The sequence below is a fragment of the Somniosus microcephalus genome, unplaced genomic scaffold, assembly GCF_052327205.1.
Source record: "Somniosus microcephalus isolate GS21.2 unplaced genomic scaffold, FLI_Smic_1.0 unresolved_chr7, whole genome shotgun sequence".
NCBI lineage: Eukaryota > Metazoa > Chordata > Chondrichthyes > Squaliformes > Somniosidae > Somniosus > Somniosus microcephalus.
Window position 1 is genome coordinate 5,234,513 of NW_028225185.1, and position 23,889 is coordinate 5,258,401.

At 54.5% G+C, this 23,889-nt stretch overlaps 1 protein-coding gene across 2 annotated transcripts in view; it reads left to right on the plus strand.

Annotated features, from left to right (window-relative positions):
* Positions 1-12,802, plus strand: part of LOC147086422 (threonine--tRNA ligase 1, cytoplasmic-like) — a 73,211-nt gene extending 60,409 nt beyond the window's left edge. Inside the window, exons 12-17 of one of the 2 annotated variants that reach the window (XM_085978529.1) lie at positions 1,400-1,477; positions 4,549-4,649; positions 6,118-6,222; positions 6,477-6,549; positions 8,949-9,063; positions 11,534-12,802. In XM_085978529.1, the coding sequence (XP_085834655.1) occupies positions 1,400-1,477; positions 4,549-4,649; positions 6,118-6,222; positions 6,477-6,549; positions 8,949-9,063; positions 11,534-11,682 (621 nt within the window). In that variant the 3' untranslated portion in view covers positions 11,683-12,802. The remainder of the gene's footprint in view (positions 1-1,399; positions 1,478-4,548; positions 4,650-6,117; positions 6,223-6,476; positions 6,550-8,948; positions 9,064-11,533) is intronic. The other variant, XM_085978528.1, reaches the window with a different exon arrangement.
* Positions 12,803-23,889: the final 11,087 nt, after the last annotated feature.

Consider the following 23,889-nt stretch of genomic DNA (forward strand, 5'->3'; position numbering starts at 1 on the left):
GCGGCGCTCCCTCAGTACCGCCCCTCCGACAGTGCGGCGCTCCCTCAGTACTGCCCCTCCGACAGGGCGGCGCTCCCTCAGTACTGCCCCTCCGACAGTGCGGCGCTCCCTCAGTACTGCCCCTCCGACAGGGCGGCGCTCCCTCAGTACCGCCCCTCCGACAGTGCGGCGCTCCCTCAGTACCGCCCCTCTGACAGTGCGGCGCTCCCTCAGTACTGCCCCTCCGACAGTGCGGCGCTCCCTCAGTACTGCCCCTCCGACAGTGCGGCGCTCCCTCAGTACTGCCCCTCCGACAGTGCGGCGCTCCCTCAGTACCGCCCCTCCGACAGTGCGGCGCTCCCTCAGTACCGCCCCTCCGACAGTGCGGCGCTCCCTCAGTACTGCCCCTCCGACAGTGCGGCGCTCCCTCAGTACTGCGCTGGGAGTGTCAGCCTGGACTACGGGCTCAAGTCTCTGGAGTGAGACTTGAACCCACGACCTTCTGACTCAGAGGCGAGAGAGAGTGCCACCCATTGAGTCACAGCTGACACCTGGTGTCGGGTCCTCAACTGAAACATTAACCTGATTTGTATTTTTTCCTTGTACAGACCCAGGCACGGGTAGAAATTAATCTCTGGCACTATCGCATCGTCCGGCCGTTATGCGCCCCACCCGATATCTGGTTGGACCGCAGCCTACGGAATCGAATATCGGGCCGAGTGTGTAACGGGCGGACTTTCCGGTTTGTTGAGGCCTGCCTCAGACGAATTTCCACCAGTTTCTGGTTTAGATTTAAGAACATAAGAATTAGGAGCAGGAGTCAGCCATTCGGCCCCTCGAGCCTGCTCCGCCATTCAATGAGATCATGGCTGATCATCGACCTCAACTCCACTTTCCCGCCCGATCCCCATATCCCTCGATTCCCCGAGAGTCCAAAAATCTCTCGATCTCAGCCTTGAATATACTCAACGACTGAGCCTCCACAGCCCTCTGGGGTAGAGAATTCCAAAGATTCACCGCCCTCTGAGTGAAGAAATTCCTCCTCATCTCAGTCCTCAATGGCCGACCCCTTATCCTGAGACTGTGACCCCTGGTTCTAGATTCTCCAGCCAGGGGGGAAACAGCCTCTCAGCACCTACCCTGTCAATCCCTCTCAGAATCTGGTATGTTTCAGTGAGAGTTCCAGGGGTGGTGTTCAAAGGGAGGGCGGCCCCGGTCACTCGGTGTTGCGGACACGCGCTACCTGCAGGGCGGCAGCCCGCGGGCTCTTGGCATCACAGTGTCTCGGCGTGGTCAAGTGCAGGCGTATTTCCCCCGTGGAGTTTCTTTTTGGCCGGGGTGGCGGCGGAACGGCCACCCAATAATATGTGCGATGACTTCCCTCCTGACGTGGTGTCTCTTTTCCCCCCCCTCTCCACAGCAACTGGAGAGCAGCTTGAAGACCTTCGGCCATCCTTGGGAGCTGAACCCGGGGGACGGGGCGTTCTACGGTCCCAAGGTCAGTGTGTCGGCGCTCCGTCATCCGGCCTCTCGGGACCCGCTGAGAGGGACCCGATCAAACAGGGGTAGAGAGGCGCGGGAGAAGGTGCAAAATAAAAGATGCGCAAGGATGATACCAGAACCCGAGAGGTTGTAACTAACAGGAAAGGCTGAACAGGGGACTGAATGTAACATTTCCAAATTTGCTGATATATATTAATGATCTGGACGAGGGAACTAGATGTAATATCTCCAAATTTGCAGATGACACAAAGCTGGGTGGGCGTGTGTGCTGTGAGGAGGATGCAGAGAAACTCCAGTATGATTTGGACAGGTTGGGTGTTTGGGCAGAAGCATGGCAGATGCAATATAACGTGGATAAATGCGAAGTTATCCACTTTGGTGTCAAAAACAAGAAGGCAGATTATTATCTGAATGGCAATAGATTGGGAGAAGGGGAAGTGCAACGAGACCTGGGTGTCCTTGTGCACCAGTCGCTGAAGGTAAGCATGCAGGTGCAGCAGGCGGTTAAGAAGGCAAATGGTATGTTGGCCTTCGTAGTGAGATGGTTTCAGTACAGGAACAAGGATGTCTTGCTGCAGTTGTACAGGACCTTGGTGAGACCGCACCTTGAGCATTGTGTGCAGTTTTGGTCGCCTTATCTGAGGAAGGATGTTCTTGCCATGGAGGGAGTGCAGCGAAGATTCACCAGGCTGATACCTGGGATGGTCGGAATGACGTATGAGGAGAGATTGAGTCGATTGGGCTTATACTCACTGGAGTTTAGAAGAATGAGAGGGGATCGCATTGAAACTTATAAAATTCTAACAGGACTATACAGACTAGATGCAGGAAGGATGTTCCCGATGGCGGGGGAGTCCAGAACCAGGGGTCACAGTCTAAGGATAAGGGGTAAGCCATTTAGGACAGAGATGAGGAGGAATTTCTTCACCCAGAGAGTGGTGAACCTATGGAATTCTCTACCACAGAAGGCAGTAGAGGCCAATTCATTAAATATATTCAAGAAGGTGTTGGATATATTTCTTAAGGCTAAAGGGATCAAGGGATATGGGGAGAAAGCAGGGGCAGGGGACTGAGTTTGGTTGATCAGCCATGATCTCATTGAATGGTGGAGTGGGCTCGAGGGGCCGAATGGCCGACTCCTGCTCCTATCTTCTATGTTTCTATGTACAAAGCTAGGCGGCAGTGTCGGATGTGAAGAGGATGTGAAGAGGCTTCAAGGGGATCTCGACAGGCTCAGTGAGTGGGCGAGAACATGGCAGATGGAATATAATGTGGATAAATGTGAAGTTGTCCACTTTGGTAGAAAAAACAGAAAGGCAGAGTATTTCCTAAATGGTGAAAGATTGGGGAATGCAGATGCTCAAAGGGACCTGGGTGTCCTTGTACATGAGTCACTGAAAGTGAATGTGCAGGTGCAGCAAGCCATTAGGAAGACAAATGGTAAGCTGGCCTTCATTACAAGAGGATTTGAGTACAGGAGTAAAGAGGTCTTACTCCAATTATATAGGGCCTTGGTGAGACCACACCTGGAGTACTGTGTACAATTTTGGTCTCCTTACCTAAGGAAGGATATACTTGCTATAGAGGGAGTGCAACGAAGGTTCACGAGACTGATTCCTGGGATGGCGGGACTGTCGTATGAGAAGAGATTGAGTAAACTAGGCCTGTATTCTCTTGAATTCAGAAGAATGAGAGGGGATCTCATTGAAGCATACAAAATTATTACAGGGCTCGATAGGGTGGACGCTGGGAGAATGTTTCCCTTGGCTGGGGAGTCTAGAACCAGGGGCCACAGCCTCAGGATAAAGGGTCGGCCATTCAGGACTGAGATGAGAAGAAATTTCTTCACAGAGAGGGTGGTGAATCTTTGGAATTCTCTACCCCAGAGGGCTGTGGAGGTTCAGTCATTGGGTATATTCAATACAGAAGTCGATAGATTTCTGACTAGTAAGGGCATCAAGGGATATGGGGATAGGGCCGGTGAATGGAGTTGAGGCAGAAGATCAGCCATGATCTCATTGAATGGCGGAGCAGGCTCGAGGGGCCGAATGGCCGACCCCTGCTCCTATTTCTTATGTTCTTAACAGGCTCGGGGCTCTTTTCTGTGGAAGAGAGAAGGCTGAGGGGTGACCTCTCCCGGCTCCCGGCCCTCGACCCAGTCCCAAGTGGGAGTCACTGGCTGGCGAACAGGAGCAGGAGGCCTTGCAGATATTTCCCACCCCCACCCTTACTCAGGATCATAGGAACAGGAGGAAGCCATTCAGCCCCTCGAGCCTGTTACACAGGAACAGGAGGAGGCCATTCAGCCCCTCGAGCCTGTTACACAGGAACAGGAGGAGGCCATTCAGCCCCCTCGAGCCTGTTACACAGGAACAGGAGGAGGCCATTCAGCCCCTCGAGCCTATTACACAGGAACAGGAGGAGGCCCATTCAGCCCCTCGAGCCTGTTACACAGGAACAGGAGGAGGCCCATTCAGCCCCTCGAGCCTGTTACACAGGAACAGGAGGAGGTCCATTCAGCCCCTCGAGTCTGTTACACAGGAACAGGAGGAGGCCCATTCAGCCCCCTCGAGCCTGTCACACAGGAACAGGAGGAGGCCCATTCAGCCCCTCGAGCCTGTTACATTAGGAACAGGAGGAGGCCATTCAGCCCCTCGAGCCTGTTACACATGAACAGGAGGAGGCCATTCAGCCCCTCGAGCCTGTTACACAGGAACAGGAGGAGGCCCATTCAGCCCCTCGAGTCTGTTGCACAGGAACAGGAGGAGGCCCATTCAGCCCCTCGAGCCTGTTACACAGGAACAGGAGGAGGCCCATTCAGCCCCTCGAGCCTGTTACACAGGAACAGGAGGAGGCCATTCAGCCCCTCGAGCCTGTTACATAGGAACAGAAGGAGGCCATTCAGCCCATCGAGCGTGTCCCGCCATTCAATTCGGTCACGGCTGATCCTGTACCTTAACTCCTTCTCCCCGCCTTGGTTCCGTAACCCTTAATACCCTCACCCAACAACAATCTAACCATCGCAGTGTTGAAATTTCCAATTGACGTTGTCGAGTGTTCTTACAGATCGACATCCAGATTAAGGATGCGATTGGACGGAATCATCAATGTGCAACTATCCAGTTGGACTTCCAGTTACCAATCAGATTCGACCTGAGCTATGTTGGGTGAGTTCGGGCAGGGTCAAGCGTTCAAAAGGGTCGCCCATCCCTTTATTGGGACAGGGAGTAAACTGCTGTCCTGCATTGGGTGAGTGGACAGCAAATCAAAACTCTGCAACAGAATTTTTTATCCCCCCGCCCTGCTCCCCGAGGGCGCTGGCTCTTTCTGGGGTACAGTTCCACACTTGGAGCACCGTGCACAGTCCTGTTCTCCACAGACCTTGGTTACAGAGGGCAGACGGGCCCTCGGTTTAAGGTCTCATCCGAAAGACAGCACCTCTGACAGTGCGACGCTCCCTCAGTACCGCCCCTCCGACAGTGTGGCGCTCCCTCAGTACTGCCCCTGCGACAGTGCGGCGCTCCCTCAGTACTGCCCCTGCGACAGTGCGGCGCTCCCTCAGTACCGCCCCTCCGACAGTGCGGTGCTCCCTCAGTACCGCCCCTCTGACAGTGCGGTGCTCCCTCAGTACCGCCCCTCTGACAGTGCGGCGCTCCCTCAGTACTGCCCCTCCGACAGTGCGGCGCTCCCTCAGTACCGCCACTCCGACAGTGCGGTGCTCCCTCAGTACCGCCACTCCGACAGTGCGGTGCTCCCTCAGTACCGCCCCTCTGACAGTGCGGCGATCCCTCAGTACTGCCCCTCCGACAGTGCGATGCTCCCTCAGTACCGCCCCTCCGACAGTGCGGCGCTCCCTCAGTACTGCCCCTCCGACAGTGCAGCTCTCCCTCAGTACCGCCCCTCCGACAGTGCGGCGCTCCCTCAGTACCGCCCCTCCGACAGTGCGGCGCTCCCTCAGTACCGCCCCTCCGACAGTGCGGCGCTCCCTCAGTACCGCCCCTCCGACAGTGCGGCGCTCCCTCAGTACCGCCCCTCCGACAGTGCGGCGCTCCCTCAGTACCGCCCCTCCGACAGTGCGGCGCTCCCTCAGTACCGCCCCTCCGACAGTGCGGCGCTCCCTCAGTACCGCCCCTCCGACAGTGCGGCGCTCCCTCAGCACTGCCCCTCCGACAGTGTGGCGCTCCCTCAGTACTGCCCCTCTGACAGTGCGGCGCTCCCTCAGTACCGCCCCTCCGACAGTGCGGCGCTCCCTCAGCACTGCATAGGAATGTCAGCCTAGGTTTTTGCGCTCAAATCTCTGGAGTAGAACTTGAACCTCACAACCTTCTGTTCGGAGACGAGAGAGAGAGAGTGCTACCCACTGAAGCACGGCCGATACATTGCCGTCTGTGGGAGCTTGCTGTGCGCAAATTGGCCACACTTCAAAAAAGGTACTTAATTTGGGTGCGAAGGGCTTTGGGCCGTCCTGAGGTGGTACAAGGCGCGGTATAAATGCAAGTCTGTGTTCTGGTTGGCGATTGTGCTGATTCCGTCCTGGCTCTCGCGGGAGTAACGCTCGAAGGGGCGTCTGTGCGGGAACCGAACCTCAACCAAAGTCGGCGCCTTGACCCGAAACCTTGTTCTATTCTCTTGCAGTAAAGACGGCAGCGACACCGCGAGACCAGTGATGATTCACCGTGCCATCCTGGGATCGGTGGAGCGGATGATCGCCATCCTGGCAGAGAACTGCGCCGGAAAATGGTAAGGCAGTCGAGATGCAGTTCTGGGGGAAAAAAAATTTAATTTTGAATAAATGTTGAAATCCAGCCCAAACATAAGGAACCTAAAGATCTCCTCTCTCTAATCGGGTGCTAGCTGTAATATTCCCCTCATTTCTGCGACCTGGTTTCGTACCCAGCCCAGGCGCCGCGACGGAAGGCGTTGGTTTAAGATATTAATGGAGATCCCACTTGGGGCAGCCAGGCCTTCCTTTACGTTTCTGTCTCTGTTTCCAGGCCATTTTGGCTCTCGCCCGCTCAGGTCATGGTGATTCCCCTCGGAAGTAGCACGGAGGATTACGCTCGACAGGTAAGATTGTCCTTCACCGGCTATGAGGTAAAGCGTTAAGACATGCTTGGTTAGACCGCACTTGAAGCACTGTGCACAGTTCTGGTCTCCATATACCTTGGTTAGACTGCACTTGGAGCACTGTGCACAGTTCTGGCCTCCATATACCTTGGTTAGACCACACTTGGAGCACTGTGCACAGTTCTGGTCTCCATATACCTTGGTTAGACCACACTTGGAGCACTGCGCACAGTTCTGGTCTCCATATACCGTGGTTAGACCACACTTGGAGCACTGTGCACAGTTCTGGTCTCCATATACCTTGGTTAGACCACACTTGGGGCACTGTGCATGGTTCTGGTCTCCATATACCTTGGTTAGACCACACTTGGAGCACTGTGCACAGTTCTGGTCTCCATATACCTTGGTTAGACTGCACTTGGAGCAATGCGCACAGCTTTGGTCTCCATATACCTTGGTTAGACCGCACTTGAAGCACTGTGCACAGTTCTGGTCTCCATATACCTTGGTTAGACCACACTTGGAGCACTGTGCACAGTTCTGGTCTCCATATACCTTGGTTAGACCACACTTGGAGCACTGTGCACAGTTCTGGTCTCCATATACCTTGGTTAGACCACACTTGGGGCACTGTGCATGGTTCTGGTCTCCATATACCTTGGTTAGACCACACTTGGAGCACTGTGCACAGTTCTGGTCTCCATATACCTTGGTTAGACTGCACTTGGAGCAATGCGCACAGTTCTGGTCTCCATATACCTTGGTTAGACCACACTTGGGGCACTGTGCATGGTTCTGGTCTCCATATACCTTGGTTAGACTGCACTTGGGGCACTGTGCACAGTTCTGGTCTCCATATACCTTGGTTAGATCACACTTGGAGCACTGTGCACAGTTCTGGTCTCCATATACCTTGGTTAGATCACACTTGGAGCACTGTGCACAGTTCTGGTCTCCATATACCTTGGTTAGATCACACTTGGAGCACTGTGCACAGTTCTGGTCTCCATATACCTCGGTTAGACTGCACTTGGGGCACTGTGCACAGTTCTGGTCTCCATATACCTTGGTTAGACCGCACTTGGAGCACTGTGCACAGTTCTGGTCTCCATATACCTTGGTTAGACCACACTTGGGGCACTGTGCATGGTTCTGGTCTCCATATACCTTGGTTAGACAGCACTTGGGGCACTGTGCACAGTTCTGGTCTCCATATACCTTGGTTAGACCGCACTTGGAGCACTGTGCACAGTTCTGGTCTCCATATACCTTGGTTAGACCGCACTTGGAGCACTGTGCACAGTTCCGGTCTCCATATACCTCGGTTAGACACACTTGGAGCACTGTGCACAGTTCTGGTCTCCATATACCTTGGTTAGACCACACTTGGAGCACCGTGCACAGTTCTGGTCTCCATATACCTCGGTTAGACACACTTGGAGCACTGTGCACAGTTCTGGTCTCCATATACCTTGGTTAGACCGCACTTGGAGCACTGTGCACAGTTCTGGTCTCCATATACCTTGGTTAGACCGCACTTGGAGCACTGTGCACAGTTCTGGTCTCCATATACCTTGGTTAGACCGCACTTGGAGCACTGTGCACAGTTCCGGTCTCCATATACCTCGGTTAGACACACTGGGAGCACTGTGCACAGTTCTGGTCTCCATATACCTCGGTTAGACTGCACTTGGGGCACTGCGCACAGTTCTGGCCTGCATATTACAAATAGGATATAGAAGCACTGGAGAAAGTTCAAAAAAGATTTACAAGGACGATACCAGAACTGAGAGGTTATCAGGAAAGACTGACCAGGCTGGGGCTCCTTTCTCTAGAAGAGAAGGCTGAGGGGTGACCTGATCGAGGTCTTTAAGATTATGAAGGGGTTCGATAGGGTTGACGTGGAGAAGATGTTTCCACTTGTGGGGGAGACCAGAACTAGGGGCCGTCAATAGAAGATCGTCACTAATAAATCCAATCGGGAATTCAGGAGAAACTTCTTTCCCCAGAGAGTGGTGAGAATGTGGAACTCGCTCCCACAGGGAGTGGTCGAGGTGAATAGTATCGATGCATTTAAGGGGAAGCTGGATAAACACATGAGGGAGAAAGGAATAGAGGGATATGGTGATGGGGTGAGATGAAGAGGGGGTGGCAGGAGGCTGGTGTGAAGAATAAACAGCGGCATGGATCCGTTGGGGCGAGTGACCTGTTTTTGTGCTGCTCATTCGATGCAATGTCAAGGAAGGACCCCCTCCCCCACCGCATGGTTTTAGACTTGGGGAGAGACAGGCAGTCCTCCCAGCGCGAGTCACTGTCTTCAGGGGAGATAGGGAGGGGGTGGGGTTTGGAGATGGAGATCGATGGAATCTAACGCTCGTTGTTGGGTGTGTCGGTCACAGGTGCATCAGCAGCTGCTGGAGGCCGGGTTCATGGCTGACATCTGCCTCGACTCCGGATCCACGTTAAACAGGAAAATCCGCAACGCACAACTCGCGCAGTTCAACTTCATACTTGGTAATGTGACGTACAACGGAGTGATCTTCCCATATTGTGCTCATCCAGTGTGAGGGATGTGATTACTGGGAATAGAACACTTGTTGGTTCAGCCACCCCTGTCCCCATCAAACACTCGCAGGGCAGGTACAGCACGGGTTAGATACAGAGTAAAGCTCCCTCTACACTGTCCCATCAAACACTCCCAGGGCAGGTACAGCACGGGTTAGATACAGAGTAAAGCTTCCACTACACTGTCCCCATCAAACACTCGCAGGGCAGGTACAGCTCGGGTTAGATACAGAGTAAAGCTCCCTCTACACTGTCCCATCATACACTCCCAGGGCAGGTACAGCACGGGTTAGATACAGAGTAAAGCTCCCTCTACACTGTCCCATCAAACACTCCCAGGGCAGGTACAGCACGGGTTAGATACAGAGTAAAGCTTCCACTACACTGTCCCCATCAAACACTCCCAGGGCAGGTACAGCACGGGTTAGATACAGAGTAAAGCTCCCTCTACACTGTCCCCATCAAACACTCCCAGGGCAGGTACAGCACGGGTTAGATACAGAGTAAAGCTCCCTCTACACTGTCCCATCAAACACTCCCAGGGCAGGTACAGCACGGGTTAGATACAGAGTAAAGCTTCCACTACACTGTCCCCATCAAACACTCCCAGGGCAGGTACAGCTCGGGTTAGATACAGAATAAAGCTCCCTCTACACTGTCCCATCAAACACTCCCAGGGCAGGTACAGCACGGGTTAGATACAGAGTAAAGCTCCCTCTACACTGTCCCATCAAACACTCCCAGGGCACGATTTTGATACTATGGGTGTGAATGGGAAGGGGTTTGGGTCCATTGGGATTGTGTACAATGGGAATGAATGGGAAGGGGTTTGGTCCATTGGGATTGTGTACAGTGAGAGTGAATGGGAAGGAGTTTGGGTCCATGGGGATTGTGTACAATGGGAGTGAATGGGAAGGGGTTTGGGTCCAGTGGGATTGTGTACAATGGGAGTGAATGGGAAGGGGTTTTGGTCCATTGGGATTGTGTACAATGGGAGTGAATGGGAAGGGGTTTGGTCCATTGGGATTGTGTACAGTGGGAGTGAATGGGAAGGGGTTTGGGTCCATTGGGATTGTGTACAATGGGAGTGAATGGGAAGGGGTTTGGGTCCAGTGGGATTGTGTACAATGGGAGTGAATGGGAAGGGGTTTTGGTCCATTGGGATTGTGTACAATGGGAGTGAATGGGAAGGGGTTTGGGTCCATTGGGATTGTGTACAATGGGAGTGAATGGGAAGGGGTTTGGGTCCAGTGGGATTGTGTACAATGGGAGTGAATGGGAAGGGGTTTTGGTCCATTGGGATTGTGTACAGTGGGAGTGAATGGGAAGGGGTCTGGGTCCATTGGGATTGTGTACAATGGGAGTGAATGGGAAGGGGTTTTGGTCCATTGGGATTGTGTACAGTGGGAGTGAATGGGAATGGGTCTGGGTCCATTGGGATTGTGTACAGTGGGAGTGAATGGGAAGGGGTTTGGGTCCATTGGGATTGTGTACAATGGGAGTGAATGGGAAGGGGTTTGGGTCCATTGGGATTGTGTACAATGGGAGTGAATGGGAAGGGGTTTGGGTCCAGTGGGATTGTGTACAATGGGAGTGAATGGGAAGGGGTTTGGGTCAATGGGGATTGTGTACAATGGGAGTGAATGGGAAGGGGTTTGGGTCCAGTGGGATTGTGTACAATGGGAGTGAATGGGAAGGGGTTTTGGTCCATTGGGATTGTGTACAATGGGAGTGAATGGGAAGGGGTTTGGGTCCATTGGGATTGTGTACAATGGGAGTGAATGGGAAGGGGTTTGGGTCCATTGGGATTGTGTACAATGGGAGTGAATGGGAAGGGGTCTGGGTCCATTGGGATTGTGTACAATGGGAGTGAATGGGAAGGAGTTTAGGTCCATTGGGATTGTGTACAATGCGAGTGAATGGGAAGGGGTTTGGGTCCATTGGGATTGTGTACAATGGGAGTGAACGGGAACGGGTTTGGGTCCATTGGGATTGTGTACAATGGGAGTGAAGGGGAAGGGGTTTGGGTCCAATGGGATTGTGTACAATGGGAGTGAATGGGAAGGGTTTTGGGTCCATTGGGATTGTGTACAATGGGAGTGAATGGGAAGGGGTTTGGGTCCATTGGGATTGTGTACAATGGGAGTGAATGGGAAGGGGTTTGGGTCCATTGGGATTGTGTACAATGGGAGTGAATGGGAAGGGGTTTGGGTCCATTGGGATTGTGTACAATGGGAGTGAATGGGAAGGGGTTTGGGTCCATTGGGATTGTGTACAATGGGAGTGAATGGGAAGGGGTTTGGGTCCATTGGGATTGTGTACAATGGCAGTGAATGGGACGGCCCACTGGCGCTCTGGGCCTGAGCTGTGTTGATACGGCGCTGACTCCATCCTTTAATTTCTGTTTCTTTGGGCACAGTTGTCGGAGAGAAGGAGAAATCCAGCGGCGCGGTCAACGTGCGCACACGGGACAACAAACAGCACGGGCTGAGGGATCTGGCCGGCACCATGCGGAGACTGACTGAGCTGAAGGAATCTCGTTGCAGAAATGCGGAGGAGGAATTTTAACATGGGCGAGGGAGGGGGGGGAGGAATGGGTGCGGTCATGTGCCATTTACCAACCGCAACCCCTTGTTATCATTCCGAGGGCTCTTTCCAGTGCGCCGCCTATCCCACTGTATCCCGGCAGCGAGCCTTCGTGGAGACGAATCCCAAGGGCAAATCGAGCTTGATTACTTTCGGGCTCTTGGCGAAGGAGAAGCTGGCGTTTCGGAGACTGAGGAAGGCCAGGCTTTGTCAAGAGCTTGAATGATCGGGATTCTGAGCATCAGAGTGCTCGGTCAGGAGCACCTTCCGCGGAGCGAGGTGTGTGCCACCCTGTTGGATCTCCCGTTCCTGCAGGCGTCCAACACACCGGAGGCACGGTAAGGCGAGAGGTTCCCCGTGTCCGTGTCTGACAATCGCAACCCCCCCTCCTCTGCTCCCCGAGATGTTGACTCTTCCTGTGGGACGGCTCCACAGACACCAGCTGCCCTCTTGATGCCTCACCCCGAGTGTTGGAGGGTTCGTTCGACTGCCGGGAGCCCCACGGTTGAATTTGAGTCTCGGCAGGGAGGGGGCAGGAACCCTGGCAGCTGCAAAGCCTCCGCTGCCCTGGGTGCTCGGTGAGTGAATCCACGGAGCAGACAGACGGAAGGTGCCATGTTGAGTCTGGTGGAGAGTGTTTGTCTCTGGGACCCGTGCCCCAGCGAGTCGGTGCCTTCACCAGAGATGGGGAGGTCGGTTAATTATTGTTTCTGCTTCGTCCGCTGCCTATTTTTGTCCATCTTAATTGTACTCTTGGTTTCCAGTAGAGATTGTGTTATCCCCTGAGTTAACCCTTGGCTCGTGTGTCTGCTCACCGGCCTAACCGTTCGGTGTCAGGTCAGCGGTCTGGCAATGTGAGAGGACGGGAGAGAAGTAAATGATAACGTCTGCGCGCGCGTGTGTGTCTGCGCGCGTGTGTGTGTGTCTGCGCGCGTGTGTGTGTGTCTGCGCGCGTGTGTGTGTGTCTGCGCGCGTGTGTGTGTGTCTGCGCGCGTGTGTGTGTGTCTGCGCGCGTGTGTGTGTGTCCGCGCGTGTGTGTGTCTGCGCGCGTGTGTGTGTCTGCGCGCGTGTGTGTCTGCGCGCGTGTGTGTGTCCGCGCGTGTGTGTGTCTGCGCGCGTGTGTGTGTCTGCGCGCGTGTGTGTGTCTGCGCGCGTGTGTGTGTCTGCGCGTGTGTGTCTGCGCGCGTGTGTGTCTGCGCGCGTGTGTGTCTGCGCGTGTGTGTCTGCGCGCGTGTGTGTCTGCGCGCGTGTGTGTCTGCGCGCGTGTGTGTCTGCGCGCGTGTGTGTCTGCGCGCGTGTGTGTCTGCGCGCGTGTGTCTGCGCGCGTGTGTGTCTGCGCGCGTGTGTGTCTGCGCGCGTGTGTGTCTGCGCGCGTGTGTGTCTGCGCGCGTGTGTGTCTGCGCGCGTGTGTCTGCGCGCGTGTGTGTGTCTGCGCGCGTGTGTGTCTGCGCGCGTGTGTCTGCGCGCGTGTGTGTCTGCGCGCGTGTTTGTGTCTGCGCGCGTGTTTGTGTCTGCGCGCGTGTGTGTGTGTGCGCGCGTGTGTGTGTGTGCGCGCGTGTGTGTCTGCGCGCGCGTGTGTCTGCGCGCGCGTGTGTGTCTGCGCGCGCGTGTGTGTCTGCGCGCGTGTGTCTGCGCGCGTGTGTCTGCGCGCGCGTGTCTGCGCGCGTGTGTCTGCGCGCGTGTGTGTGTCTGCGCGCGTGTGTGTCTGCGCGCGTGTGTGTCTGCGCGCGTGTGTGTCTGCGCGCGTGTGTCTGCGCGCGTGTGTGTCTGCGCGTGTGTGTCTGCGCGCGTGTGTCTGCGCGCGTGTGTGTGTCTGCGCGCGTGTGTGTCTGCGCGCGTGTGTGTGTCTGCGCGCGTGTGTGTGTCTGCGCGCGTGTGTGTCTGCGCGCGTGTTTGTGTCTGCGCGCGTGTTTGTGTCTGCGCGCGTGTGTGTGTGTGCGCGCGTGTGTGTGTGTGCGCGCGTGTGTGTCTGCGCGCGCGTGTGTCTGCGCGCGCGTGTGTGTCTGCGCGCGCGTGTGTGTCTGCGCGCGTGTGTCTGCGCGCGTGTGTCTGCGCGCGTGTGTCTGCGCGCGCGTGTCTGCGCGCGTGTGTCTGCGCGCGTGTGTGTGTCTGCGCGCGTGTGTGTCTGCGCGCGTGTTTGTGTCTGCGCGCGTGTTTGTGTCTGCGCGCGTGTGTGTGTGTGTGCGCGCGTGTGTGTGTGTGCGCGCGTGTGTGTGTGCGCGCGTGTGTGTCTGCGCGCGCGTGTGTCTGCGCGCGCGTGTGTGTCTGCGCGCGCGTGTGTGTCTGCGCGCGTGTGTCTGCGCGCGTGTGTCTGCGCGCGTGTGTCTGCGCGCGCGTGTCTGCGCGCGTGTGTCTGCGCGCGTGTGTGTGTGCGCGCGCGCGTGTGTGTCTGCGCGCGTGTGTCTGCGCGCGCGTGTGTCTGCGCGCGCGTGTGTCTGCGCGCGCGTGTGTCTGCGCGCGCGTGTGTCTGCGCGCGCGTGTGTCTGCGCGCGCGTGTGTCTGCGCGCGCGTGTGTCTGCGCGCGCGTGTGTCTGCGCGCGCGTGTGTCTGCGCGCGTGTGTGTCTGCGCGCGTGTGTCTGCGCGCGTGTGTGTCTGCGCGCGTGTGTGTCTGCGCGCGTGTGTGTCTGCGCGCGTGTGTGTCTGCGCGCGTGTGTGTCTGCGCGCGTGTGTGTCTGCGCGCGTGTGTGTGTCTGCGCGCGTGTGTGTGTCTGCGCGCGTGTGTGTGTCTGCGCGCGTGTGTGTGTCTGCGCGTGTGTGTGTCTGCGCGCGTGTGTGTCTGCGCGCGTGTGTGTGTCTGCGCGCGTGTGTGTGTCTGCGCGCGTGTTTGTGTCTGCGCGCGTGTTTGTGTCTGCGCGCGTGTGTGTGTGCGCGCGTGTGTGTGTGTGCGCGCGTGTGTGTCCGCGCGCGTGTGTGTCTGCGCGCGCGTGTGTCTGCGCGCGTGTGTCTGCGCGCGCGTGTCTGCGCGCGTGTGTCTGCGCGCGTGTGTGTGTGCGCGCGCGCGTGTGTCTGCGCGCGTGTGTGTGCGCGCGCGTGTGTCTGCGCGCGCGTGTGTCTGCGCGCGCGTGTGTCTGCGCGCGCGTGTCTGCGCGCGCGTGTCTGCGTGTGTCTGCGTGCGTGTGTCTGCGTGTGTCTGCTCGTGTCTGCACGCATGTGTGTCTCTGTCTTTCTGTGTCTTTCTGTGCGTGCGCGTGTGTGTATCGTGTGTCTTTACATTGCTACATGATCATGATGGAGCAGCCTCAGACATGTAGTCACGGACAGTATCTCTCTTCAACCTGAGAGGGATTGATTGCTGATAACTGAATCTGGGCGAGTGACAGGGAGGGTGAAACATGGATTTACAATCCCACTGCAGCGTTGGGTTTACAGGACTGCTTCCAGCGAAGAACAGGAGGAAATTTGAAACCCAATGAGAGCACTTTGGGCAGGCTGATGTAATCATTGTACAGAATATCTCCAATAAACATCTTCAGTTGGAAACTGATTTATCCGTCTAAATGAATAAATGTGCAGTTTTTCCCACCAACATCCGCCAGCTGTCCTGGTGGTGTCGGGTATCGCTGTGTTCAGGGTTCCTTGAACACGGCCTCCCTCCAATACCCCAGTCCAGCAACCGCTCGTCACCGGAACTTCCCTGGTGAGAGTCAGCAGGCTATTGGACAATGGAAGGCCGTGCACTCACTCACCCTCTCACTCATACTCACTTCACTCACTCACCCTCTCCTCACTCACACTCACTCACCCTCTCCTTACCCTCTCCTTACTCACTCACTCTCACACACCCTCGCACTCACTCACACTCGCCTCACTCACTCACCCTCTGCCTCACTCGCTCACCCTCTCCTCACTCACTCACCCTCTGACTCACTCACTCACCCTCTCCCTCACTCACTCACCCTCTCCCTCACTCACTCACCCTCTCCTCACTCACACTCATTCACCCTCTCCTTACTCACTCTCACGCACCCTCGCACTCAATCACTTACACTCGCCTCACTCACTGACTCGCACTCACTCAATCTCACTCATTCACTCTCTCTCAATCTCACTCACTCCCCTAATCTCACTCACTCAATCACACTCTCTCCCAATCACGCAATCTTTCACTCACTCAATCTCTCACTCAATCTCTTTCTCGCTCAATCTCTCTCTCGCTCAATCTCTCTCTCGCTCAATCTCTCTCTCGCTCAATCTCTCTCTCGCTCAATCTCTCGCTCAATCTCTCTCTCGCTCAATCTCTCTCTCGCTCAGTCTCTCTCTCGCTCAGTCTCTCTCTCGCTCAGTCTCTCTCTCGCTCAATCTCTCTCTCTCGCTCAATCTCTCTCGCTCAATCTCTCTCTCGCTCTCGCTCAATCTCTCTCGCTCTCTCGCTCAATCTCTCTCGCTCAATCTCTCTCTCGCTCAATCTCTCTCGCTCGGTCTCTCGCTCGGTCTCTCTCTCGCTCGGTCTCTCTCTCGCTCGGTCTCTCTCTCGCGCTCGGTCTCTCTCTCTCTCTCTCTCGCTCGGTCTCTCTCTCTCTCTCTCTCTCTCTCTCGGTCTCTCTCTCTCGCTCAATCTCTCTCGCTCGGTCTCTCTCTCGCTCGGTCTCTCTCTCGCTCGGTCTCTCTCGCTCGGTCTCTCTCGCTCGGTCTCTCTCTCGCTCGGTCTCTCTCTCGCTCGGTCTCTCTCTCGCTCGGTCTCTCTCTCGCTCGGTCTCTCGCTCGGTCTCTCTCTCGCTCGGTCTCTCTCTCGCTCGGTCTCTCTCTCGCTCTCTCTCTCTCTCGCTCTCTCTCTCGCTCGGTCTCTCTCTCGCTCGGTCTCTCTCTCGCTCGGTCTCTCTCTCGCTCGGTCTCTCTCTCGCTCGGTCTCTCTCTCGCTCGGTCTCTCTCTCGCTCGGTCTCTCTCTCGCTCGGTCTCTCTCTCTCTCTCTCTCTCGCTCGGTCTCTCTCTCTCTCGCTCGGTCTCTCTCACTCTCTCGCTCGGTCTCTCTCTCTCGCTCGGTCTCTCTCTCTCGCTCGGTCTCTCTCTCTCTCGCTCGGTCTCTCTCTCGCTCGGTCTCTCTCGCTCGGTCTCTCTCTCTCTCGCTCGGTCTCTCTCTCGCTCGGTCTCTCTCTCGCTCGGTCTCTCTCTCGCTCGGTCTCTCGCTCGGTCTCTCTCTCTCTCTCTCTCTCGCTCGGTTTCTCTCTCGCTCGGTCTCTCTCTCTCGCTCGGTTTCTCTCTCTCTCGCTCGGTTTCTCTCTCTCGCTCGGTCTCTCTCTCTCTCTCTCTCCCTTGGTCTCTCTCTCTCTCGGTCTCTCTCTCTCTCGGTCTCTCTCTCGCTCGGTCTCTCTCTCGCTCGGTCTCTCTCTCTCTCTCGCTCAGTCTCTCTCTCTCTCTCTCTCTCTCTCGCTCGGTCTCTCTCTCTCGCTCGGTCTCTCTCTCTCTCTCTCTCGGTCTCTCGCTCGGTCTCTCTCGCTCGGTCTCTCTCTCTCGCTCGGTCTCTCTCTCTCTCTCGCTCGGTCTCTCTCTCTCGCTCGGTCTCTCTCTCGCTCGGTCTCTCTCTCTCGCTCGGTCTCTCTCTCTCGGTCTCTCTCTCTCGCTCGGTCTCTCTCTCTCTCTCTCTCGGTCTCTCTCTCTCTCGGTCTCTCTCTCGCTCGGTCTCTCTCTCTCTCTCTCGCTCGGTCTCTCTCGCTCGGTCTCTCTCTCGCTCGGTCTCTCTCTCGCTCGGTCTCTCTCTCTCGCTCGGTCTCTCTCTCTCTCGCTCGGTCTCTCTCGCTCGGTCTCTCTCTCTCTCGCTCGGTCTCTCTCTCGCTCGGTCTCTCTCGCTCGGTCTCTCTCTCGCTCGGTCTCTCTCTCGCTCGGTCTCTCTCGCTCGGTCTCTCTCGCTCGGTCTCTCTCTCGCTCGGTCTCTCTCTCTCTCTCTCTCGCTCGGTCTCTCTCTCGCTCGGTCTCTCTCTCTCTCTCTCGCTCGGTCTCTCGCTCGGTCTCTCTCTCTCGCTCGGTCTCTCTCTCTCTCTCTCTCGGTCTCTCTCTCTCTCGGTCTCTCTCTCGCTCGGTCTCTCTCTCTCTCGCTCGGTCTCTCGGTCTCTCTCGCTCGGTCTCTCTCTCTCGCTCGGTCTCTCTCTCGCTCGGTCTCTCTCTCGCTCGGTCTCTCTCTCTCGCTCGGTCTCTCTCTCTCTCGCTCGGTCTCTCTCTCTCTCGCTCGGTCTCTCTCGCTCGGTCTCTCTCTCGCTCGGTCTCTCTCTCGCTCGGTCTCTCTCTCGCTCGGTCTCTCTCGCTCGGTCTCTCTCGCTCGGTCTCTCTCTCGCTCGGTCTCTCTCTCTCTCTCTCTCGCTCGGTCTCTCTCTCGCTCGGTCTCTCTCTCTCTCTCTCGCTCGGTCTCTCTCTCGCTCGGTCTCTCTCTCTCGCTCGGTCTCTCTCTCTCGCTCTCTCTCTCTCTCGCTCGGTCTCTCTCTCGCTCGGTCTCTCGCTCGGTCTCTCTCTCTCGCTCTCTCTCTCTCTCTCGCTCGGTCTCTCTCTCGCTCGGTCTCTCTCTCGCTCGGTCTCTCTCTCTCTCTCTCGCTCGGTCTCTCTCGCTCGGTCTCTCTCTCTCGCTCGGTCTCTCTCTCAATTCAATTCAATTCAATTCAATTCAAATGCTTTATTGGCATGAAAGTTTACAGAGAACCATATTGCCAAAGCTTACATAGCAAAAAGGTACAGTTTTCCAACATTCTGTAGGTGTCAATCGATTTGACATTTGTTGGGTACATACAATATTACTTTTAAACAATATTAATTTTAAACAGTCTTACTTTTAAACAGTCCTCAGGTTGTGACATGTTGTTACATATTTGGCCCCAAGGTATGGTCTGTCTCCTTCTCCTAGGACTAATCTCAATTTTGACAGGTCATCCAATTCCTTGAAATCTGGGGTTGTTTGGCTTAGCTTGTTGAATAATATGTTTCTTGATGTGTTGAATTTTTCGCATTTTAGGAGGAAATGCATTTCTGTTTCAACCTCGCCGGCCAGACATTGATCGCATATTCTATTCTCTCTAGGCTGCCAGGATTTCTTGTATCTGCCTTTTTCAATTTCCAGTTGGTGGTCGCTTAGTCTGTACCTGGTGAGGGTCTGTCTCTGTTTTGTGTCTCTGATGGTCGTGAGGTAGTCTGCCAGTTTATATTCTCTTTTTAGGGCCCGGTAACATTCTAATCTGCTTTGGCTTTCGGTTATTTTGTTCCAATGGTCCAGGTAGGTTTCTTTGCATTTTTTAATGATTTGGTTCACTCGGATTGGTGTTTGGACGGCTGTGTTGGTCTGGGGCTGGTCAGGGTCCGGCTGAGTACTTAGTTTCAGTAGCAGCTGACTCAGGGGACTCTTTTCTGGGTTTAGCTCTTGGGTCTGAAAGGCTTTGAAATGAAGGGTGTCTGGGGAGCTAGATTTGAGGTGATTTAGGAAGTTTAGTGCTCGTTTTTGGATGTTTATTATCAGTGGGTATCTGCCTAGTTCGGCTCTGCATGCATTTGTTGGCGTTTTTCTTTGGGTGCGAAGGATGCTTCGGCAGAATTCTGCATGTAGGGCTTCTATTGTGTGTTTTTCCCATTTAGTGTAGCTTTGGTGATTTAGCGGGCCCCATACTTCACTACCGTACAGTGCAATGGGCAGGATTATGCTGTCAAATATTTTGAGCCAGATTTTGATTGGGATTTGGATGTTGTAGAATTTTCTTTTTATTGCATATAGGGCTCTTCGGGCTTTTTCTTTTAGTGCATTCACTGCTATGCTGAAGCTCCCTGATGCTGTAATAGTTAGACCAAGGTAGGTGTAGCTCATAGTGTGTCCTATAGTGGTATCACTGAGGGTAAACTGGTATTTGTTTTCCTGACATCTGGGTCTTTTCTGAAAAATCATGATGTTGGTTTTCTTTAGATTTACTGTTAGAGCCCAATTTTGGCAGTATTTGTCGAGTAGGTCTAGTTGTTGCTGTAATCCCTGTTCTGTGGGAGACAGCAGAACCAGGTCGTCCGCATAGAACAGGGACTTCACTTCTCCATCCAGGAGACGGAGACCTGGTGACTCGCTTTGCTCCAGCATGTCTGCTAATTCATTTATGTATATGTTGAACAGGGTCGGGCTCAAATTGCAGCCCTGCCGGACGCCTCTTCTCTGGGTGAAGAAATCGGTGCGTTTGTCTCCAATTTTGACCCCGCATTTGTTTTTCAGATACATTGATTTAATAAGGTCATAGACTTTGCCCCCTATTCCACACTGAAGAAGTTTATAATAGAGCCCTTCGTGCCATATAGAGTCAAATGCTTTCTTGAAGTCGATGAAACAGGCGAATATTTTCCCATTTTTTGTTTGGTGTTTATGTTTTTCAATGAGGGTGTGAAGGGTATAGATATGGTCGGCTGTGCGGTGTTTTGGAAGAAAGCCTATTTGGTTTTTTCTGAGGATATTATGTTTGTTAAGAAAATCAAGTAATCTATTTAGAATACTGCAGAATAACTTCCCTAGACAACTGTTGACACAGATGCCGCGGTAGTTATTTGGGTCTGATTTGTTTCCACTTTTATATATGGGGGAGATTAGTCCTTGGCACCAGATATCGGGAAAACAGCCTGAGCGTAATATGATGTTGAATAGTTTGAGTATCGCACCCTGCATCTCCATATTGCTGAACTTTAGCATTTCATTTTTGATGTCTGGGCCACAGGCTTTCTTTAGGTGGAGAGATTTTGTTTTTGTGGCCAGTTCTTTCCATGTGATTGGGGAGTCTAGAGGGTTTTGGTTGTCTTTAATTGTTGCTTCTAATGTGTGGAGTTTTTCTGTGACCTGATGTTGACTTGGGTTTGTTTTGTTTATTGGGATGTCTTTGTAGAGGTTTTCAAAATGTGTTCTCCAGATGTCGCCATCTTGGATTGGTAATGCTTGCAATTGTGTTGTACTCTCTCTCTCTCTCTCTCGCTCGGTCTCTCTCTCTCTCTCGCTCGGTCTCTCTCTCGCTCGGTCTCTCGGTCTCTCGCTCGGTCTCTCTCTCGCTCGGTCTCTCTCTCTCGCTCGGTCTCTCTCTCGCTCGGTCTCTCTCTCTCGCTCGGTCTCTCTCTCTCGCTCGGTCTCTCTCTCTCGCTCGGTCTCTCTCTCTCGCTCGGTCTCTCTCTCTCGCTCGGTCTCTCTCTCTCGCTCGGTCTCTCTCTCTCTCTCGCTCGGTCTGTCTCTCGCTCGGTCTCTCTCTCTCGCTCGGTCGCTCTCTCGCTCAGTCTCTCTCTCACTCTACGACAGTGACGACACTTCAAAAGTACTTTATTGGCTGTGAAGTGCTTTGGGACATCCTGAAGTCATGAAAGGCGCTGTAGAAATGCGAGTCTTCCTTTCACCTACTCACTCACTCACTCACTCACCTTTCTATCTCACAGGGGTCACTGGATAGTGATCAGGAACATGAACCCTGGTTGATTTTCCTCTCCTTAGCCCAGAGGCTCAGTGGGTAGCACTCTCTCTCTCTCACCTCTGGGTCAGAAGGTTGTGGGTTCAAGTCCCACTCCAGAGACTTGAGCACAAAATCTAGGCTGACACTCCCAGTGCAATACTGAGGGAACGCCGCACTGTCGGAGGGGCGTACTGAGGGAGTGCTGCACTGTCGGAGGGGCAGTACTGAGGGAGTGCTGCACTGTCGGAGGGGCGGTACTGAGGGAGGGCGGTACTGAGGGAGCGCCGCACTGTCGGAGGGGCGGTACTGAGGGAGCGTCGCACTGTCGGAGGGGCAGTACTGAGGGAGCGCCGCACTGTCGGAGGGGCAGTACTGAGGGAGCGCCGCACTGTCGGAGGGGCAGTACTGAGGGAGCGCCGCACTGTCGGAGGGGCAGTACTGAGGGAGCGCCGCACTGTCGGAGGGGCGGTACTGAGGGAGCGCCGCACTGTCGGAGGGGCAGTACTGAGGGAGCGCCGCACTGTCGGAGGGGCAGTACTGAGGGAGCGCCGCACTGTCGGAGGGGCAGTACTGAGGGAGCGCCGCACTGTCGGAGGGGCGGTACTGAGGGAGCGCCGCACTGTCGGAGGGGCGGTACTGAGGGAGCGCCGCACTGTCGGAGGGGCGGTACTGAGGGAGCGCCGCACTGTCGGTGGGTACCGTCTTTCGGATGAGACGTTAAACCGAGGCCCCGTCTGCACTCTCAGGTGGATGTAAAAGATCCCACGGCCACTATTGGAAGAAGAGCAGGGGGAGTTCTCCCCGGTGTCCTGGGGCCAATATTTATCCCTCAACCAACATCACTAAAACCGATGATCTGGTCATTATCACATTGCTGCTTGTGGGAGCTTGCTGTGCTCAAAATGGCCACCACGTTTGCTACATTACAACAGTGACTGCACTTCCAAAAGTGTTTCATTGGCTGTAAAGCGCTTTGAGACGTCCTGAGTGGTGAAAGGCGCTGTGTAGACGCTCGTTCCTTCAGTGACCAGCACATTGGAGCAGTCAGTGTCATGCCGCAGTGCATCACTAGATGGCAGTGCTCACCGCGAGTGGGTCAGCCGGAGCTCCTGGTCATTGGGAATCACAATTCACAATTCACAATTCACAATTCAAATCGCTTTATTGGCATGATAAGTTACATCTTATGTTGCCAAAGCATCAAAATACATTTATGGTTTACCACATAAACGCAGTTCTATTCATACAGTGTATAAACAGGTATACTCCAGCAATCACCGGGAGTGAGACGTTGTTCGTACCGTGCGCGCTTGATCTGCAATTATACGTTTGGCAAAGCATTTTGAGCTGTGTTGCGGCAACCAACTATTTTTGGCATTGCCCGCAGGTGCAGCTGGATGTCTGGAGTGATTCACTGTTGGGAAGAGTTGGATAGGATGAGTGGGGAGGTGAGGGGGGGGCAATCAAAGAGGAGGATGCTGGCAAGCAGGGGAAGAGGTGGCAAGGCAGAGGGAGCCAGAGGGCCGGTACTTTGTGCCTGAATGAGCAGCAACCCGTGTTAGAGTGGAGAGAGTGAGGGGAAGGCTGGTGTTTGGGGTTCGGGGGGTGAGAGGGCTGGTGTTTGGGGTTCGGGGGGTGAGAGGGCTGGTGTTTGGGGTTCGGGGGGTGAGAGGGCTGGTGTTTGGGGTTCAGGGGGTGAGGGAGCTGGGGTTTGGGGGGTGAGAGGGCGGGTGTTTTTTTGAGGATGTAACTGGTAGAATAGATAAGGGAGAACCAGTGGATGTGCTATATTTGGACTTTCAGAAGGCTTTCGATAAGGTCCCGCATAGGAGATTAGCGTGTAAAGTTAAGGCACATGGGATTGGGGGCAAGGTATTGACTTGGATAGAGAACTGGTTGGCAGACAGAAAGCAAAGAGTTGGAATAAACGTGTCTTTTTCCGATTGGCAAGCAGTGACTAGTGGGGTACCGCAGGGATCGATCCTTGGACCCCAGCTATTCACAATATCTATTAATGATCTGGACAAGGGAACTAGATGTAATATCTCCAAATTTGCAGACGACACAAAGCTGGGTGGGTGTGTGTGCTGTGAGGAGGATGCCGAGAAACTCCAGGATGATTTGGACAGGTTGGGTGATTGGGCAAAGCATAGCAGATGCACTATAATGTGGATAAATGCGAGGTTATCCACTTTGGTGTCAAAAACAGGAAAGCAGATTATTATCTGAACGGCAATAGATTGGGAGAAGGGGAAGTGCAACGAAACCTGGGTGTCCTTGTGCACCAGTCACTGAAGGTAAGCATGCAGGTGCAGCAGGCGGTTAAGAAGGCAAATGACATGTTGGCCTTCGTAGTGAGAGGATTCGAGTACAGGAGCAAGGATGTATTGCTGCAGTTGGACAGGGCCTTGGTGAGACCACACCTTGAGTATTGTGTGCAGTTTTGGTCGCCTTATCTGAGGAAGGATGTTCTTGCCATGGAGGGAGTGCAGCGAAGATTCACCAGACTGATACCTGGGGATGGCAGGAATGACGTATGAGGAGAGATTGGGTCGATTGGGCTTGTACTCACTGGAGTTTAGAAGAATGAGAGGGGATCTCATTGAAACTTATAAAATTCTAACAGGACTGGACAGACTAGATGCAGGAAGGATGTTCCCGATGGTCGGGGAGTCCAGAACCAGGGGTCACAGTCTAAGGATAAGGGGTAAGCCATTTAGGACAGAGATAAGGAGGAATTTCTTCACCCAGAGAGTGGTGAACCTGTGGAATTCTCTACCACAGAAAGCAGTAGAGGCCAATTCATTAAATATATT